General features: G+C 47.2%; 1 protein-coding gene across 4 annotated transcripts in view; it reads right to left on the minus strand.

Moving 5' to 3' along the window:
• AGRN (agrin) overlaps positions 1–20,122 on the minus strand; it is a 247,487-nt gene that overhangs the window by 162,062 nt on the left and 65,303 nt on the right. For 2 of the 4 annotated variants that reach the window (XM_081201337.1, XM_081201339.1), the window contains exon 3: positions 9,604–9,624. The exons of the other annotated variants lie outside the window; for them this stretch is intronic. In XM_081201337.1, coding sequence (XP_081057463.1) covers positions 9,604–9,624 — 21 coding nt within the window. The remainder of the gene's footprint in view (positions 1–9,603; positions 9,625–20,122) is intronic. 4 annotated transcript variants of the gene reach the window in all.

Genomic DNA, 20,122 nt, shown 5'->3' on the forward strand with positions numbered 1-20,122 from the left:
AGGGGTCAGCAAACTTTTTCAGCAGGGGGCCAGTCCACTGTCCCTCTTTGTGGAGGGCCGGTCTATATTTTGAAAGAAAGAAAAAATTAACGAATTCCTATGCCCCACAAATAACCAAATAACCCAGAGATGCATTTTAAATAAAAGCACGCATTCTACTCATGTAAAAACACGCTGATTCCTGGATTGTCTGCGGGCCAAATTTAGAAGGCGATTGGGCTGGATCCAGCCCCCGGGCCTTAGTTTGCCTACCCATGACTTAGAGGTTTTTTGTTTGGGTTGTTTTGTTTTTTACACGTAAGCAGCATATAAATCTTATGGGATAAATAATGTCCTTGTTGAAAGCTCCCCCCTTACTTTTAAAAAAACAACCTGTTTAGATTAGGGTTTTTTTATATCTGATAAAAAAAGATATTTTGTGCTGAGCTTTGTTACTCTTTTTCAAACGTTAATAAAATCTATTTAAAAAATAATAATAAATCACCGCCACCCAAAATCCTGCCTTTTAGCTTATAGAAACCCCTCTGCTGGTCTCCTGCTGCCTCAGCAAAGCCCCTTCCCTCTCATTAAGAAAACTTCCCAGTGTGAGATTTCTGCAAACGTTTGAGGTTCCCAGGGGTCTCCTGACCACCCCCTCCTGCACACAGACACTAGCAACTTGGCTGCAGAAGCACCCGCACTCAGAAAATGAGTTTTGTTATTAGTATATGTGCTTAGGAAATCCAATTCAGCAGCCACGCTCTTCGATGGCAGGCCAGTGAGCCTGAGAGAATGGCAGTAATATCCCTGATCCCTTTCCAGCTGTGCACTGGGGGCTTTTAAAATCCAGTTTGGCTAGAGAGCTAATTGGTATTTATCCCACAGCCCAGGCGGGCAGCATAAACAGATTTTATGATGCCCCCTCTATCCAATCTAGCTCCCTCAAGGAACCCTGTCTGAAGTGCTAATGGGTTAACACAGACACAGACACGCTGCACACTCTTCCTTTGCTTTTACAAGCTAATTAGCAGCATTAATGAGAAAAACAACCAAAAGGAGGTGAGGGTGGAGGAAGAGTCCGTTCCTGCCCCCTTTTAGCCTGCAGGGATTTTAATGATGTCATTTAATACTGTGGCAGCAGAAAAAGGGAGCATGGGGGTGTGGCAATCAGGAAGAGACAAACACTGAAGGAAGGAGAAAGAATAGCACAGGTTGAGTCTAAATTCTGGGAGGGGGGGGAGCCTTCTCTGTTGGCAATTCTTTTTGTGCATTCTCTGTGGAAGCCCCTAAGCAGCTGAATTCCCTCTCCACAGAGGGGCATCTGCCACCTTCAAAGCCTTGCTTCCCTGGCTTTTGATACCTGAGATACATGTTGTTGTGTGCCACCCCAATCTCCGAGTGGTGCAAGATTTCAGCAGTACCAGGCGCTCACCCCAGGTGATTTCTTGAACATGGGAAGCTGGGTCCAGGGATTTAGGAGTCTGCCATCCAGGTTGACTCTCCCAGACTTGGTTAAATTCTAACACCTACTAGACCCAATAACGCATGGGAGCCTGTCACCCACAAACTCATAACAATATATTATAAAAAGGTAAAGGGACCCCTGACTGTTAGGTCCAGTTGTGGCCGACTCTGGGGTTGCGGTGCTCATCTCATTTAATTGGCCGAGGGAGCCGGCGTACAGCTTCCGGGTCATGGGGCCAGAATGACTAAGCCGCTTCTGGCGAACCAGAGCAGCGCACGGAAACACCATTTACCTTCCCACAGGAGCGGTACCTATTTATCTACTTGCACTTTGACGTGCTTTCAAACTGCTAGGTTGGCAGGAGCTGGGACCGAGCAACGGGAGCTCACCCCGTCGCAGGGATTCGAACCGCCGACCTTCTGATTGGCAAGTCCTAGGCTCTGTGGTTTAACCCACAGCGACACCCGCGTCCCTAACAATATATTATAAGTATAGCTATATTAGGACTCACCCTATTTGTGATTGTCATTTGGTTCAAACTGTTTTTACTGTTGTATTTGGCACTGCTGTGACTTGCCCTGGGACTTTCTGGAGAAGAGCAGTTGATGATGATAAATTATTATTGTTAACGGCGATGATGATAATAAAATTGTAGACTCCCTCAATTAAACAGCCCCTTCCCCACCACCAAAAACCAAAGGAAATCTAGCAGGGCTGGGGAACCTGTGGACTACAACTCCCCTAATCCCCAGTAGCTAGCATGGCCGGTGGTCAGGGATGATGGGAACTGTAGTCCACAACATCTGGAGAGCACAATACTGTATTGGCTACAGTAGCAGGCAGATAAAAGTCTTTCTTTTACGCTCTTCGTTCTCTTCTGGCAGAGTAACACTGCCACCTACTGGCCTGTCACCTGGATTCAACTTTGGAAAAGAGATCAGCCAATTATTTTCAAGCCAAGAAATTTTGGGAGATGAGTCCTGCCCCCACCCCATCCACCAATCCTGCAGCTCAGGGCAGCCAACATGTGAGTTAAGTTTTCTCACAGCCCCTTCCTTGACCGCAGAGGCCGGGATGGTGGCCAACTCAAACCAGACACTTTCCATTTAAAGCACACAAACCTTCTTCCTGGCTGGAGGATTTTAGAGGCTTCATGTTAACGGCTCGGCATAAAGGAGAAACAAGCCACAGAGGAGGCTGAGGGAGTGGAAGTGGGATTGGTCCCTTGGGGGTGCTTAGAATTAACAAGAGCCTTACCATGATGGGCTGGCGGCGGGGAGGGAGGGTGTTTAAGCAGGAAACAGAATGGCGAACAATTGCCGTATATCAGGACCCTCAAGAGACAGGGTAATATAGCAAACCTAGAGTCTGAAAAAGGAATTCGCAAGCTGAATGAGCATAGAAAGCTGCATGAGACTGAGTCAGATACATAAGTCCATCTTCCTCAGTACTGCCTACGCCAGGCATAGGCAAACTCAGCCCTCCAGATGTTTTGGGACTACAACTCCCATCATCCCTGACCACTGGTCCTGTTAGCTAGGGATGATGGGAGTTGTAGTCCCAAAACATCTGGAGGGCTGTGTTTGCCTATGCCAGGGTTTCCACTGGGAGACTCTGATTGGAGGATCGAATCTGGGGGCCTTCTGCATGCCAAGCAGCTGCTCTAGCACTGAGCTATGACCCTTCCTCCCCTGGCTAGAATGCCCACCATTATTTATCCTCCCTTTCTATGTCTGATGTTCATGGCGCAAGCACCATTCCTTATGCAGCCTAAAAAACAGCGTCATCCATGGAAAAAGAGGGAGGCGTCAGTAGGCTTTGAGGAAACCCTAAGCGCTTGCAGAAGTTCACAAAATCTTCTTAAAGAGAAAACACTAAAGAGGGAGGGTAACACCCCCCACCCCCCCAAAAAAAACAACAGCCCAATGAAGATTGAGCAGGATGGGGGTGTGAGGACAGGAAATTGGGGAGCAAGGGATAGAACGAAGAGAAGAAGGCATGGCTGGCTGGGAACGTGAACAGAAACCCTCCACAATAGTATTAATATTAATAAAGCAGTGTTAGAAACTGAGATATGAAAACTGGGAGCTAAATGGCACCTTAAACCTTGATTACGGGAGCAACAAGGGAATGTCCAGGCACACTTTTTTATAACAAGAATACAAAGCTGAAAATGAATGAACTGCAGGTAAAATATTACGTTCATTTTTCACAGTGGTCTAGTCCTTCCCCTGCCCACCCCTTTAATATTCTTAAGAGGGTCTTTTTTCCAGTCTTCAGAGAGTAGCTGGAAGTGGGGAGGCAGAAAAAGGTCCTCCTTTCCTTCCACTCTGCAGTTTTAATCTGAAATCTTAGGCGCAGTACTGTGCCCGGAACTCAGAAACTACTCACGCTAATGAAAATCCCTGTCGCAAAATGCGCCTAGAACAATGGGAGTTTCGGACACTGTCATAAAGCATTTCTGAGTGTGACTCTCCATGGTCTTCAGCAGAGAAAGGTCTTCTTCATCACCTCCTGAGGTGAGATAGCTCAGCTGGTAGAGCATGAGATTCTTAATCTCAGGGCTGTCTGTCCGAGCCCTACACTGGGCAAAATATTCCTGAATGGCAGGGGGCTAGGCTAGGTGGGGTTTTTTGGTCCCTTCCATCTCTAAAATTCTATGATTCCTACCTGATCCCTTTTAACTTCAGATGCTTTTCCACTAAGCTTCCTTTAAGGAAGTGGTTCTCAAACTTTCTTCTCCAGGCCACATTTCAGAATGAAAATTTGTCTGTGCCATACCAATTTTTTAAAAAAATAAGAAATACATTGGAAAACAAAAAGAAACAACAACTAGCTGTGCTTGATTTATAACCTAGAACACAACTGCTTTAGAATATGATCATGGGACATCCAGAAAGTATAAAACAATGCACCTACGTTAAGGACAAGAATCATTCCCAAAATATAATTATAAACAAGCCTCTTACATAGGTATATATACCTTAAGTATGTATACAAACTCAATGAGAGGTGTGAGCTTGCTTTTGCCGAGTAATATCCTTTATATTAGGTCTAATTTGAGACTAACAAACTCTCATCTCCTCCTCAAGACAAAGAAGCCTTTCTTTTATCTGATCTTTTATTTGTCAGAGCTGAAAATCTCTGTTCACAACAATATATGGGCCACTGGCCTGATCTAGCAGCTTCTTCTCATGCTTCTATTAAAAAATATTAGCAGTCAACAAACCACAAGCCACCGGCAAAAAGCGAAGAAGAAGAAGAAGAGAATCATTCTGTCCTTCAACCAGAAGAGAGTGCTATTGAATTCCACTGCACTTTCTTGCATAGATATGTATTCAGCTAAGGGAAAGTTATTTTCGAATGTGCAGGTTTTCAAGGTTGGCCGAGTGGAATGAAACTTTCCAGTCTCCTGGAGAAACCCGGAAGCTTAGTGATGCAACTGAGGAGCGATAGGGAGAGGGGCTTCATGCACACAATACACTTAAAGCACCCACCCTCAAAATCATGGGAACCGTAGTTTCAGAGTGCTAGAAGCTGCAGCTCTGTGAGGGCATAAACTGCAGTTCCCAAGATTCTTTGCCAGGGGGGCTGGGCAGGTGGGGGCTAAATGAGCTTTAAATGTATGGTTTGCACACAGACTAGGAAGTTAGAACACACAATCGACTTCTTATAGTCTGGAGGTCAAGCACTCTGGAAAATAGTAATCTGCTTAGTGCATGAGTGAGAAGGCTAAAATATGGCCCTTCAAACCTTTGCATCCGGCCCTGGGCTGCACACCCAGCCCTGCTCTGTGCTTTTGCCAAGCCAGAAAATGTCCTTGACTTGTGAGGATCCATCGTTGCTCACCTCTGGAGGGGGGGGGGTGTACACAACACTGGCTTTTTCATAGTTAGAATGGAGCCTCCTATACAATGCTAAACAATCCAATCTATTCTTCTATCCCCTTTTGCCTTGGCCCCAGCCATGCAGCCCCCAGAAGACTAACCACTAACCACCCAGGGAGCATGGCCAGTAGTGCTTTTCCAGATCCCCCCAGATGTTAAATTAGCTTAACGCCTCTCTCCCCCAACTGGCTGATATGTATATAAGCCCTTCTGGATCGGGGGAATCCCCATCAAAGCTGGTGTGGCATGGGATCAAACCCTGTCAGAAGTGTTCGCTGTGCCAAACTGGCCAGCCAGACTGCAGTGGAGATTGGTCCTTTAGGCGAAATGGGGAGGGCACTGCCCTACAGACCTCAGTCTGCCCTCAGCCAGACACCCCACCTGCATGCTTTTTTTAACTTACAACCAGTCTAATGGCGTGGCCTTGAATGTGTTGCACATGAGGGTGCAGTTGGGGTAACTTCCTGGCACTCTGCACTAAATCCTGAAGAACTTCATCTTTCACTCTGAAAAGCTTAAGTTCCCAGCCATCATGGATGCAGAAATAGTCTTGAAAATTAGGTAGGGCAATTCTGGGTTCAATGCGGCGAGTAGCGCACTGCCCCCTCCCTGCATCAAGCAGAGCCAGAGTTTTAAGCATTTTCTGCACGTATCTGCATTATTTGCAAAATTCCAGCAGGTTGCTGAGTTTGACAATTTTTGGAACTTGGATCTCAGTGCAGAATCCCTCCCCACCCCCACCCCCCGCGCTTTCAAGCACAGGCTATGCATCACCCTTGGCTACCTTGCTGGCATAACACCCAAATACCAAGCAAGGAATTAAAAGCATTAAAAAGACAAATTGGAGTGGCTTGCCTCCGGGGGTGAGCTCAGAGCACCAGCGGCAATGCGGCATTTAGCAATCCAGAAAGCAAAGAGTATTTTGATTGTGGCACCCTCAGAAAGCGGGCGACTCGGTTCGGGGGCGGCTTGTAGGCCGGCTAAGCGGCCTCCATGGGCCACTTCCGACCCATGGGCATTAGGTTGCCGACCCCTGGTATAGCATCTGCTTTGCATGCAGGTCTTGGGTTCAATCTCTAGGGAGTGCTAGGAAAGTTCCCTGCCCAAAACCCCAAAGAGCTTTTGTCAGGCAGTGTAGACAATACTGAACTAGATGGTAAAGGTAAAAGACCCCTAGATGGTTAAGTCCAGTCAAAGGTGACTGTGGGGTTGCAGAGCTCATCTCGCTTCAGGCCGAGGGAGCCGGTGTTTGCCCACAGAAAGCTTTCCGGGTCATGTGGCCATCAGGACTAAACCATTTCTAGTTGCAATGGAACACCATGACAGAAATCAGAGTGCACGGAAACACCGTTTACCTTCTCACTGCAGTGGTACCTATTTCTCTATTTGAACTGGTGTGCTTTCGAACTGCTAGGTTGGCAGAAGATGGGACACAGCAACGGGAGCTCGCTCCATCATGCAGATTCAAACCACCGACCTTCTGATCAGGAAGCCCAAGACGCTCAGTGGTTTAGACCACAGCGCCACCCGCATCCCTACTGAACTAGATGGACTTACACAGTATACTGGTCTGCTTTGCAGTGTGAACACTGTATTGTCTATACTGACTAGCAGGGACCCTTCGGAGTTTCAAGATGCCGGGGATTGAACCTGAGACCTCCTTCATGCTGAAAAAAATATTTTACCCCTGAGCTATGGGGCACATGTTTTGCTGGAGGGATGGTCTGCCTTGCTTCAGACACTAGGAGGCACCGTTTCATGTACCAGCCTGTCCACCTGCCTGGAGTCCCTTATCGGGAGGGTGTGTGTGTGTGTGTGTGTGTGTGTGTGTGTGTGCTGGAAACCCTGCAAGCTGCAGTCGCCCACCGGATAAAAGCAAAGGCATGTAAAACGCTTTGCAGAGAAGCAAGACATAACTTGGCAGAGCCGGTCAGATTCCAAATTCCAGTCCTCGCATGCCAGCCATATCTGCAGCGGCTGAACAAAGGGACCGACAGTTTATTCCTTCTCTTCAAAGCCAGTTGCTCCACCACACACACACACACTCCCTTGGCATCCTGGGATTCCCAGAGCTGGGGTTCCCGGGATGAACGGGCCACGGGCCAGGTTTGGGCCGACGGTGTGTCACACCCTCCCCCTTGCCCTCTGTGCCTCCTGCCCTCTTGTTCAAAGAGCTCGGATATCCTGGTTTTAAAGACAGTGTTGGAGCAACAACCTCTCGCACTGTTTGGGTAGGCTGGGGGGGGTGCTGTAAATAAGAGGGGAGTAATTCTGCAGGGAGCACAGCAGGAAAAAGCCCAGACCTTGGCATGTGAGGAATCTAAAAGAGCAAACTTCCAGTCCAGGAAAGGGAACCTTTTCTGTGCCGAGGGCCACATTTCATTCTCAGCAACCTTCAGGGGGCCACATGCCAGTGGTGGTGGAGTCCAAAGTGGGTGGAGCAATGGATGTAAATCTCACCTCTGCAGTAGGCTAGTTTCTACACACACCCTTCTCTATCCTATCAAGGGCTGCATCCAAGCCAAGCAAAAGCACCCAAGAGCCGGGCTGGTGAGGGATGTGACTTGGGGAAGTGTCGTGAGAGCCAGATAAAGAGGCCCCTGAGGCTCCATTGTTCTAGTCCTTATGTATGGAAAGACAGGGAGCAGGGGCGTAGGAAGGGGGGTGCGGGGTGTGTGGTCTGCCCCGGGTATCATCCCTGAGGGGGTGACAAAATGGCGGGGCCTGGCCTGCAGCGCGTCCGAGCCACATGTCTCTCCTGGGAGTGACATGGTGGCTCAGGGCCCTGCGCTGCCCAAAATGGCAGCATGGGGCTTACGTCTGCCAGGTGGACTCTGTGAGCAGCTCGCCACAGCACCCCCCTGGTCGGATCACCACAGCGGCCCCATGCGCGGATGGTGGCTCGCCCCACCCCCGCCGCTCCAGGTGCCGGAGCAGCTAGCTGACAGGGTGACTCACCCCAGCCCTACCTGGAGATGCTGTTGGGGACTGAACCTGTGTCCTTCTGCACCCAAAGCAGATGCTCCACCCTTGGGCAGCAAGGCCTTCCATCTACACCACGACTGCTATGCTGTCTCCCCTTCATCTCATGTTTCTTCTCCAAGTTTACATGCCCAATTGTTCAAAACATTCCGTATCAGTTTCCAGGGGCCCTCGTCATCCGAAGTTGCCACCGTTAAGGATGAAAACAAATGCAAAAAACTTTCATTTCTACAGATAATAAGCAAACAGCAGCAGATGAGCAAGAAAGCAAGCTGTAGAGGAAGGAGAGACAAGCTGTCCACTGTCGGGGGAAGAGGCCTCTGAATACCAGTGGCTGGGAATCACATGGGGGGGGAGCGCTTTCACACTCTGTGTTTTCCAGAAGAGCATTTGGATGTCCACTGTGGGGGGGAAAGGAGGCTGGACAAGATGGGCCTGATCCTGCAGGGCCCTTCCGGAGGTCTTAAGCATTTTGAAACATTGCAAATCAGTGTTTATTTTGTTCTTTCACATCAGGCCCACAACATTCATTCGCTCATTAATTTATTTTAAAATATATCAAAAAAAGTTCCCCCAATCAATTCCACCAATCCCTCCCCACTTAAATGTGTTATAATTTCTAAGACCAATACTTATTAAAACAACAACAACCAGGTCACAAGCAATTAAAAATAAAAAACCCTGCCCACTAATTTGGTTGCCCTAATGAAGATGGTTCCTTAAGATGGGTTTTGGAACTCATCTTGAAAAAGGCATTTTTATCCTGTGGTTGACAAAAAGAGCCATACCTCCTTCAGTATCAACTGAAAACAAAGTACACCTCTCTTCTTCAGACAAACCGTTTCTCATAATCAGTGTACTCAAATCATTAAGCAGCAAGTGAACTAAGAGCGCAGCCCTATGCTTGCCTACTCAAATATAAGCCCATTGAGTTCAATGGGGCTTAATCTCAGGTTAAGAGTAGACACAGTTGCAGTCTTAAGACTCATAAGATCAACCAACCAAAGTTCTTAGGTTGTTTGAGAGCCCTTTTTCATGCCCATTATTTCACTAGGCTGTATAACAACCTTGCAAAGTAGGCCAGAATTATATTCTCCGCACTGCAAATGGGGAGGGAGAAGGCCAAGTGCGGAGAGAGAGATGAATTTTGAACTGAGAGTCCCTTGGATCAGAGCCCAGTCTCTATGTCACTAGTTGAACAAGTCTGGAAAAAGAGCTATGAGCTGATACCCCATTAAAGGATAAATGGATTGACTAATGAAGGAGTCTGCGAACAATGCCAGCACTTACCAGCAAGAAGTCTCTTATGTTCTTTAGAAAGCAGGGGAGGGGAGAAAGGGAAGAAGAAAAAGGAGAAAATAAGGCATTAGAGCAGAAAGGACCAATGACAGCCATTCCAAACATGCATACAAGCAAAAGAGCCCGACAGAGCATGCCAAAGATCTATCAAGAACAGTACCCAGTTTCCAACAGAGGACAGCCAGAGAGATGCCTGTGGGAAGCTATTTGTCTCCTCACAAATGCCCACCCCTGCCCAAAGGCTTTTTAAAAAGACACTTGATTAATTATTAGGATAAAGGCAAATTACAAACAACAGCAAGCATACTGATACAAAAAGAGAAAAAAGGAAAACTGGGACGAATAAGAGGGGAAGGGGGAGAAGGAAAAGAATAGCCTCCATTAATTCTTGTGATGCATCTTTTATAATCACAATCCAAGGAATTGAGAAAACACTTTTTCTGCAAACTTAATTGGACCATTGTGGCTCTATGTTCCATCTCTGTTGTACTGACTTATATCAAACAGCATTAGGAAGCTGGACCAGGGGGGTCTTTTGACCTGAACCAGCAGCCAGTCTCTTGTGTTCTTTGTGTGCAATAACGAGGAAAGAGGAGATCTGGAGTTCTCAGAAAAGAAAGCAACCCGCTCCTAGTAACTCATTGTGTGGGAAAAAAACATGTGAAACTCACGACAAAATGCTCCAGTTCAGGGTTCCAGCCAGCCATGCCTGCTTCCTCTCCACCCCATTCCCTCTCCTCCCTCTTCCCGCCCCACAATAATAACTCAGCATTCTGTGACCACTGAACCTGCTCAGTTAGGCTGCTTTCAGGGTGTCTCATTCATTGGGGGGTTCCGTTCCCCTGCTTTAAGATTTTTTGAACTTTTGCAAACCTCAGAGTTTCTCTTAACCCTGATGATGATATCTCTCAGGTTAGGTTGGATTGGGTTTGGGTGGTACAGTTTTGGCTACATAACAATCCACAATTGGAGAATGAGATCTCTATTTGTATATGTAGCCTTCTCAGAGCTGATCTCCAAAAAATTCTATAGGAAGCTGCCTTATAATGAGTCAGAAGACTGAACCATCCAGCTCAACACTCTCCAGGGTTTCAGGCAGGAATCTCTCCCTGAAGACTGAACCTGGGACCTTCTGGGTGCAATGCTGATGGCTCTACCACTGTGCTACAGTCCTTGCAATCAGAAGGCCTTCATATGCAGGTACCGTTTCACTCCGTATTGCACTTATTACCAGATACTTTCCAAGAGTGTCAGGCAGAATCTCTCCCAGCTCCACCTGGGAGATGCCAGGGATTGAACCTGAGACCTTCTGCAAGCAAAGCAGATGTTCTGCCACTGGATTCCAACTCCCATCCTCCCATTTTAAAAAAATAATAATAATCCAGCCATTTAATCAGGAGCAGCTTTTTAGTTAACTGTGAGAGCTGTGCATTACAAGTCCTGCTTTACGCCCCTGGTTGCCATCTTCCAATCTGGACTGCAAATCTCCTGAGGTCAAGAAGTTTCTGCACGCCATCCTATCCCTGACAGGATGAAAGAAAAAAACGAATTCAGAGCAGACGGCCGCTGAAGTACTGAGCCCGCAGCTCCAACAGCCCAGCCTCTAAAAGACTGCCTGGAGCTCAAATAGCTCGAATGAAGATTTTCATTTTTATTTTTAGTGGGATGGTATTCCCTAGTTCCTGAGGTATTGGCATTATGTATGCTGGAGCAGTTGCTACAGGAAATGCGGGGGTGGGGTGGCAACCTTCTGGCCAGGGGGTCCTGCACCCTCCCGGGCGCCAGGCGGATAACGCCAGCAGCCTCCCAGACAAGCGGCTGAACAAACGGGCGAACGTGACTTTGGAAGAGTCACAAACCAACGATGAGGGAAGGGAGGAGAACCTCCCAAATTGACCTTCCAAGCCTCCAATGAGGACGCCTGCCAAGTCAATGATGCAATGCTGCTGGCAACCCGTGCCACTTCCCGTGCCATGGGCTTTGGGCTAGGATTATGGTGGCTTAAAATATCCCAGACCAGTAGGGTTATTTTTGGGATGGGGTGGAAGAATGAATAGGTTTTTTTGAGAGTTTGTGTGTGCGTGTGAGAGAGGAGAAGGATGCTGTTTCATGAGCACATACAAAAGATGAGTGATTTAAAAACAGACCAGAACCGTCACCGGATTAACATAATGACCAGCAATGGCCCGTGGGCAGCCAGGCCAACAAAGGAAGCTGACACTGAGTCAGACCACTGGGTCCCTCTCGCAACCCACAGAGAACCCCCAATAAAAGAGAAGCAATAGCTTCAGCAGAAACAGCTCAGAGAAAACTTGCAGACTGTTGGGAGAGATTCCAGCCCCCCCCCCCCCCAGGCCTTGCTCTGAATCAAAGGAGATTGTGATCTTGGTCTTAAAATCTGAGCTGTTTTGAGCATCTCTGGCTGGACAGGAACCTTCTAAACCAAACAAGGGAGGCAGATCAAAGGCCCATGTCTATCCCAAACACAGGAGGCATTGCAGATGGCCCTTTCTCACGGGTTCCCAAACTCTCCCCCCACCCCTTGAAATTTGCTAAGGGTCTTGGCAGACCACTTAATGACTTTCCTGCCTCTTGTAGGAAATGTAATGGGCTGCAATTGTGTGTGATTTTTAAATCACACTATAATTGCTTTCTTTCTGTCTTCTGTTGCTCCGCCCACCAACCCCAATGTCATTCCCCCCACATTAACCCACTTGGAGCAGCAACTCACAAAGAGGGCAGGGCCAACACCTGGGGCAGTGGGATTATTTAGGGGGGTCCTAAGAGGCAAGGGAGAGATGAAGGTGTAAATGAATATCAGGCTTTGAAAAGCTGGTATGACTGGATCAAGTTCATAACTTTTGTTGAATTAATTAAACTAAACAGTTTTAATTGGATTTTGAATAAAGGCACAATTAATTGTTACCGCGTTTATTGTGCCATTATCTTCCTTAGTGGGTTGTGCAAACCGCTATTTCTCTTTTTATAGGGAAAGGCGGGGGCACTGGAGATGAGTTCATGAAACCAAAGGGGTGGTGGCCCGAAAATGTTTGGCTCTTCCCAACCCCATTTTTTCATGCAAATAGAGGATAGTGATGTGCCACTACAAATCCTCCAGTGGGGACTGTGTAGAGTTTCAGGCAGGGGACATGCCCAACTCTACCTGGAGATTGGACCTGGGACTCTCTGCATGCAAAGGGGGTGCTCTAACCACTGAGCTACGGCCCTTCCCCACAGATCCTTGCCCCCGCTTCGTCCTGGCCCATCTTTATCCAAGCCTGAAAAATGCAAGTCTCAAAGTTAATGCACTTGCCTTTGAAACAGAAGCACAATTCTCTCCCCACGTAATTCTCTTTCTTTTTAATTGCATTTATCTATATTGCACACATTAAAACAAAAAATACTTTCCTTGCAGTCTCTTTATCTTGACACCTGCGCTTTCTGAGCAGAATAGCAATGAAAGCTGGGGGGGGGGGCAGAATCAAAGGGGAGTTTAGATCTACCAGCACTCAAAGGAGGTTCAGATGCTGCCAGGGTTGAATTCTGTCTGGACTGCACTTCTGTTCTAAAGCAAGTGGGAGAAGAGATGGGAAGGAGATGAAAGAAGTGCAAAACCAGAGAGAACATAAGAAGAGCCTCCCTGCTGGATCCGGGCAAAGGCCCGTCCAGTTCAGCATCCTGCTCTCACAGTGGCCAACCACAGTTGCCCCAAAGGGAAGCCTGAAAGCTGGACCACTTGGGATTCCCTGCAACTGGTGTTACTGCCTCTAACAGTGAGGGCAGAAGATGAATCCTTGGGATAGCTCAATCGGTAGAGCATTAGACTTAATCTCAGGATTGTGGGTTCGAGTCCCATGTTGGGCATAAGATTCCTGCACTGCAGGAGTTCAACTGAATGACCAACCCTCCAATTCTACTATCCTATAGCCATTGTGACTAGTAGCCAATGATAGCCTGGTCCTCTGTGAATTTGTCAAATTCCTTTTAAAGCCAGTCAAGAAAAGTATGAAACAGGAATGGAATTTACAACATGTTATGGCTTTAAAAAAAACACCTATTATAAGATGAGATAGGAAATGGCATTTAACCCCAAAGACGCTAACTCAAATGTACAAAAAATGTGTAAATACTTGAAATCTTTGGCAGGCTTTGCACAATTCGGACGAACTATAATATGCAGTTGATTAAGACATTTTAAGGACCCACAGAGGGGAGGATGGAAGTCCTAAGATTTGGAAGAATCTTGTTTTTATTTTAAAATTTTATTTGTGTTAAGTGTGTGACTTAATTTGTAAAATCAATAAAAATTATTTTAAAAAACAACAACAAATGTACAAAAGTGCATCAAACAAGTGATGGAAATGTAAGGACTGTCATTGTATCATAGGTGGTGGACCTGCAGGAAGGCAGAGGCCTTTTGGGACATGATATATAATGAAAATAATAGAAGTTTTAAAGGGATATTTCCCCAAGAGGCCAGAATCCTTCCTGCTGGATATTCTAGACAGCGAAATCCGAAAGAAAGCCTCAACGCCTATTTATGTACAGTATGTGACTTCAGCAGCAAGGATTCTCTTTGCTCAGAAATGGAAGGAGGGGAGAACACCCTCAGTGGGTTGATGAAAATCTTGTAATATGCAGAGATGGCAAAATTGACAGCACTGATAAAAGATACAAATTTATAATCTTTTAAAGAAGATGGGAAACCCTTTCTAGTTATATAAAAAGTCATTTCTCTTATGCAAAGACCTAGGTAACGGTAACAAAAGGTAAAGGACCCATAGACAGTTAAGTCCAGTCAATGGTGACTATGGGGTTGTGGCGTTCATCTTGCTTTCAGGCCGAGGGAGCCGGCGTTTTGTCCCCAGACAGCTTTCCGGGTCATGTGGCCAACATGACTAAACCACTTCTGCCACAATGGGACACCGTGACAGAAACCAGACCGCTCAGAAACACCATTTACCTTCCTGCCACAGCATTACCTATTTATCTACTTGCAATGGCATGCTTTCAAACTGCTAGGTGATCCAGCAGGGCTTTCCTTACGGTCTTATTCATTGCGATATCCTTGGATGGCTTCAAAAGGGGATTAGATAAAATTCATAGAGGGTAAGGCTACCAATGGCTGCTGGTCATGGTGGCTGCCCACTATCTAGAGCGCAGTCCGCCTCTTGAAACTGGGAATCACAAGTGGGAAGAGAGCTGCTCTTGTATTTGGGTCCTGCTGGCAGGTTTTCCACAGGCATCTGCTTGGCCACTGTGAGAACAAGATGCTGGAGGTGGTAGACCTTTTGACTTGATCCAGCAGCCAGGCTCTTCCGACTGTCTCAAACCCCTCCAAAAGATTCTCTGCTCCAGACTGGTTCCTTATAACACATGCACACCCTTTCCCCTCAAACAACCAGAAGGCAGGCAAAAGCCCTCTGCTTCTTGTAAAACTACAGAGCAATTAGACCCATTCCACCTGCTAGCATACGCATATCAATCAACTGGCAAGCGATCAACATAGGCCTATAAATCACACCCCCTCTCTCTGGAGGAGGGTGCGATTTTTTGGGAAAGGTTGGAGGGGAGGGGAGTGTTGATGAATTGCTTTGGCTTGGAGGGTTAAGGTGTGCTCCTTTCCAAAGAGAAAAGCCTGCTCGCTTCTCCCAAGGAGCTGACGGCCAAAACCAACTGCAGGCAAAACATTCAGCGCTGTAACAGAGCCGCCTCTGAAGGCCTCCAGAATTGGAAACAGACTTGTCGGAAGTGTCTCGTTAGGCATAATTGCTTTGCAAGGATTTGAGGTTTCCCTTCTGAGCCATCGACACCAGGACGTCCCGCCCCACCCCACCCCCCTGAATTGAGCATGAGCCCCTATCTACTTTGGGGGTGGGCAGGCAAAGTATCTGCCTAGCCAGTGGGGCAGAAACAAGAGGGACACTGTTGCTTTAAAATACAAGGCTGGCCAAATACCCGGAGGCAATATTTCCCCCAGATTCAACAGCTGAGTTCTGAGCCACAAATTCTTCAAAGGGAATTTCCAGCTTCATTAGGGGTGTCAGCAAAAGGGGGGGGGGAGAAGACCACCCTCCCAAATTTGTGGAAGTCAAGGGGGTTTCCTCCCCCCCCTCGTGTGTGTGTGTGTGTGTGTGTGTGTGTGTGTGTGTGTGTTTAGGAAATCACAGCCTTCAGCAGAAGCCCTGGGTGAGAAGAGGTGGGTTTCACACACCTACCCTCTTTTGCTAGCCCTTTCCCTATTTTTGTTTTTTAAGCAATCAGCTAAACAAACAAACAAACAAGCCCACACACATTTTCACACCCAGCAAATGAGGCTGTGAAACTGTGGGCGATGGATTTTTGTTGCTCAGTGCTAATTAATACTGAGGCTCCTGTGCTAAAAAAAGGAAAGGTTAGGAGAGGTGGTCTCAGGTGTGTCCCATCTGCAAACACCCCCCTCCATCAGGCAGGCATCCAAGATAACCCAGTTAAGATTTGCCACTTGTAGTTCGCTTCACCCCATCAAGGCCCAGGCATAGGATTGTTCATTTGGGGCAATAGACTCCCACAGTGACACAAGTGGGCAAGAATCACCCCCTACTTTTTATGTCCAGCAACTGACATTTATAACATGGCATCTCCATTTAGCTATGATGGTGGTTGAAAGCCCTTTTCCCCCTCTAAGCAAAGGGCCGTGACACAGCCTGTATATGTAGTGATTAGTGGGCGAGTCAAGTCAGGGACTGGCATGAAATTATGTTTTAGGTGCCCACAAGATTGTGGCTATACACTAGATACACATCTGAAAGAGGTCTGCAGGGTGGCAACAAGAGAACAGAGTCTTTTCTGTGGTGGCGCCCCGCTTGTGGAGTGCTCTCCCCAGGGAGTAGAGCACCACCTGGCACCTTCGTTACATATCTTTAGGCGCCAGGAAAATTAAACAATCTATGGGCTTTTAAATTGAGGGGATTATTGTTTTCATTTGTTATTATTGCATGTATTGTTGTATGCCACCCAAGCGATGTGAGATTCCAGGGGTTCCAAGCGCTTACCCAGGGTTTGGCTTCTTTCGGAATGAGAGACAGTGGAGATTGTGGTGTCTATATGATATATGGTTTATTTATACATATATACAACCTGAGATGGAGGAGTTCACAACATTAACACACCAAGAGGGTCTTGCTTCTCCCATAGCCACAACCTTGGTTTCCAACAGAAATCAGGCATGACTGTCTATCAGCTCATACAACTCAACTCTCAACTCTGGCCTTTGTCGTTCTAACTACCAGATAATTGAGGCTCAGGCTACTACCTCACCAGGAACCTAACTATTCCAGGAATTTGAATCCTTGCTTAGATTTTTTTAAATACTTGCTAGATCCAGGAATTAGAAGGTTTCAGCATATAGCGTACCTCCCCAAAAAACACATAACAGCATGTTTGTGTTTTTACGTTGTAAACTGCCCTGTACAGAAATTTTAATAATAATAGTAATAATATTGACTCAGACTAGGACCCAAGGGACCTTGGTTCAAATCCCCATGCAGCTGTGGAGCTCACCAAGTGACAATGAGTCAGTCACAATCTTTCATCCTAAACTCTCTCTTCATAAGACTAGAATTCCGGGCCATCCGAAGATGATTGCTGGGAGATTCACAACAGACAAAAGGAAGTCCTTCACAGAGCGCATAGTTAAACTATGGAACTCAATCCCACAGGAGGCAGTGATGACCATCAACTTAAGATGGCTTCCCCACCACCACCACCAATAAAAACCTAGACAAATTCATGAAGGAGAAGGCTATTTCTCCCCCTCCCAATTATATCCTCACAGCAACCCTGTGAAGTAGGTCAGGCTGAGAGGCAGTGGGGGGTCTGATGCTAGCCCAGCCCTCTTAACCACTACATCACACTAGATCTTAGCAATATCTTGCAGCAGGTAGTTCCGCATATCCCATAAAGGCACAAGCGATGAGGCCGAATCCTGTTGAGTGCAACCCACCTGAATGATGCTTTGGAAACATCCAAAGGCCGAAGTGAGGGCAGCAATCCTTGAGGACTAGCGTCCCCAACGGCAGAAAACATGCAACATCCTTAGCTGAACCTATGTAGGAAGTTCGTTTTCAGCCGCCGCGCTTTCAGGCAGCTTAAGTGTGGAGCGTAAGGAATCACCTTCTGCTCCTTTCAGCCTCTTTTCCCTCCCCAGAGCCCTTTCCGATTGAGGGTAAATGAGTCGTGAAATGGCCATAACAACAAATATGTGGGCTGCTGCTTCCGCTTGTCAGGGAGCCCAGCAAAGCACCTCTGCCAGGGCCCTTCCCTTCTGAGGGCTTCCCACACTAAGAAAAAGGAACCAGGAGTCAATAAGGGGTCAAGGTTTTTTTAAAGAAATGATCAAAGTAGCACAGCGCCTTGCATGCAGAAGGCCCCAGTTTGATCCCTGCTGTCTCCAGTTAGAGCTGGGAGAGACCCCTGTCTGGAACCCTGGAGAGCCACTGCCAGTCAGTGTAGACAATATTGAGCTAAATCATGGGTAGGCAAACTAAGGCCCAGGGGCCGGATCTGGCCCAATCGCCTTCTAAATCTGGCCTGCAGACAGTCCGGAATCAGCGTATTTTTACATGAGTAGTATGTGTCCTTTTATTTAAAATGCATCTCTGGGTTGTTTGTGGGGCCTGCCTGGTGTTTTTACATGAGTAGAATGTGTGCTTTTATTTAAAATGCATCTCTGGGTTATCTGTGGGGCATAGGAATTCGTTCATATATTTTTTTCAAAATATAGTCCAGCCCCCAACAAGGTCTGAGGGACAGTGGACCGGCCCCCTGCTGAAAAAGTTTGTTGACCCCTAAATGGACCAGTGGTCTGACTCAGTATAAGAAAACTTCGCATGCCCCTGAATTCACTTATTTGATCTGCATCTGTTCACATGGCAACAGACAACGTTTCTGCAGGAAAACAAGCACAGGCCCGGGTTTCCTCTCTTTCATCTATCGCATTCACCTTCCGCCTTCCTCCCAAGGAGCTCAAGGGGGCACACACGGTTCTCCCCATCTCTATTTTACCTGCACAACCACTTTGTGAAGTAGGTGAGGCTGAGAGAGACTGGCCTGAGTTCACACACCCAGAAAGCTTCATGGCTGAGCGGGGATTCGAACCCGGGTCTTGAAGGTCCTAGCCTTGACACTCTTAACCACCACACCAACATCTTTTGCAGGAGGAGCAGAGAAGCGTTGCAGCAGAATCAAAGAGAGCTGTGGCACTTAAAGGCTGTGTACACACACTGCGCATTCAAAGCACATCTGAAGCACATTCAAATTTCCTCAAAGAATTCTGGCCACTGTAGTTTTACCCCTCACAGAGTTACAGTTCCCCCCAGCAACCTCTTATCGGACTACAGTACGCAGAAGACTTTGAAAGGAAAGAATGTGCATTAAAGGTACAGTGTGCAGTTTAACAAAATGTACTACAGCATCCGCTTTCTTCAACAGGAATGCACTTTGCCAGATGCACAAAGGGAACCTTTTTTTGCACTCAGGGGCCACATCCTATTGTGCAGAACCTTCTGAGGGCCATGCGTCAGTGATGGTCAGGGCCCAAGGCAGAAGTGGGTGACGCAACAGGTGCACAGCTGGATACATTCCAGCCAAGCAAAGCCAGAGGTTTCTACACACATGGACATCTCTGCATCCCTCTTTCCAGGCAAGTAAGAGGCATCGTCACAGTTCAAAGACATATTCCAGCCAGGCCAAAGCATGTGCAGAGGGTACTAAGCAGGGCCGATAAGGTCTGAGGAGAATCCTGAGATATCTAGCCAAGATCCTGGGGAGCTGCTGCCGCACAAGGGAGACGATACTGTGTTCAATGGAGCAACCACATGGTTTAATCTTGGGACAGCATCATATGGTCCTAATATGGACTTTCCCCCGCCCATGTCCCATTTCTCATTATTTACTAACCCCAGTGGTTATGTTCTAGCTCTACTAATGAAGGCAGTACAGTGGTACCTCAGGTTACATACACTTTAGGTTACATACACTTCAGGTTACAGACTCTGCTAACCTAGAAATAGTACCTCGGGTTAAGAACTTTGCTTCAGGATGAGAACAGAAATTGTGTGGTGGCGGCGCGGCGGCAGCAGCAGGAGGCCCAATTAGCGAAAATGGTGCTTCAGGTTAAGAACAGTTTCAGGTTAAGAACAGACCTCCAGAACGAATTAAGTTCTTAACCCGAGGTACCACTGTACATGTCTGAGTCCCAGTTGCTGTGAATAACAAGTGTGTGTGTGGGGGGGGTGTTTCTGGTGCTCTTGGGTCCTCCAACTAAGACATCTTGTTATCCACAGTGAGAACAGGATACTGGACTAGACGGGCCATTGGCCTGATCCAGCATCTAGGGCTCCCTTCTGTTCACAGCATCCTCCCAACAAGGCTTTGTAGCTCAGATCGTTTTCCAAGATAGCACCTCTCTGCCCCAGGAGAATCGGCCTCATTAGCCAAAGTTTCAGCCATGTTCCTTTTGACAAAGACA

Source organism: Podarcis bocagei (assembly GCF_964188305.1).
Source record: "Podarcis bocagei genome assembly, chromosome: 7".
Classification (NCBI taxonomy): Eukaryota; Metazoa; Chordata; class Lepidosauria; order Squamata; family Lacertidae; genus Podarcis; species Podarcis bocagei.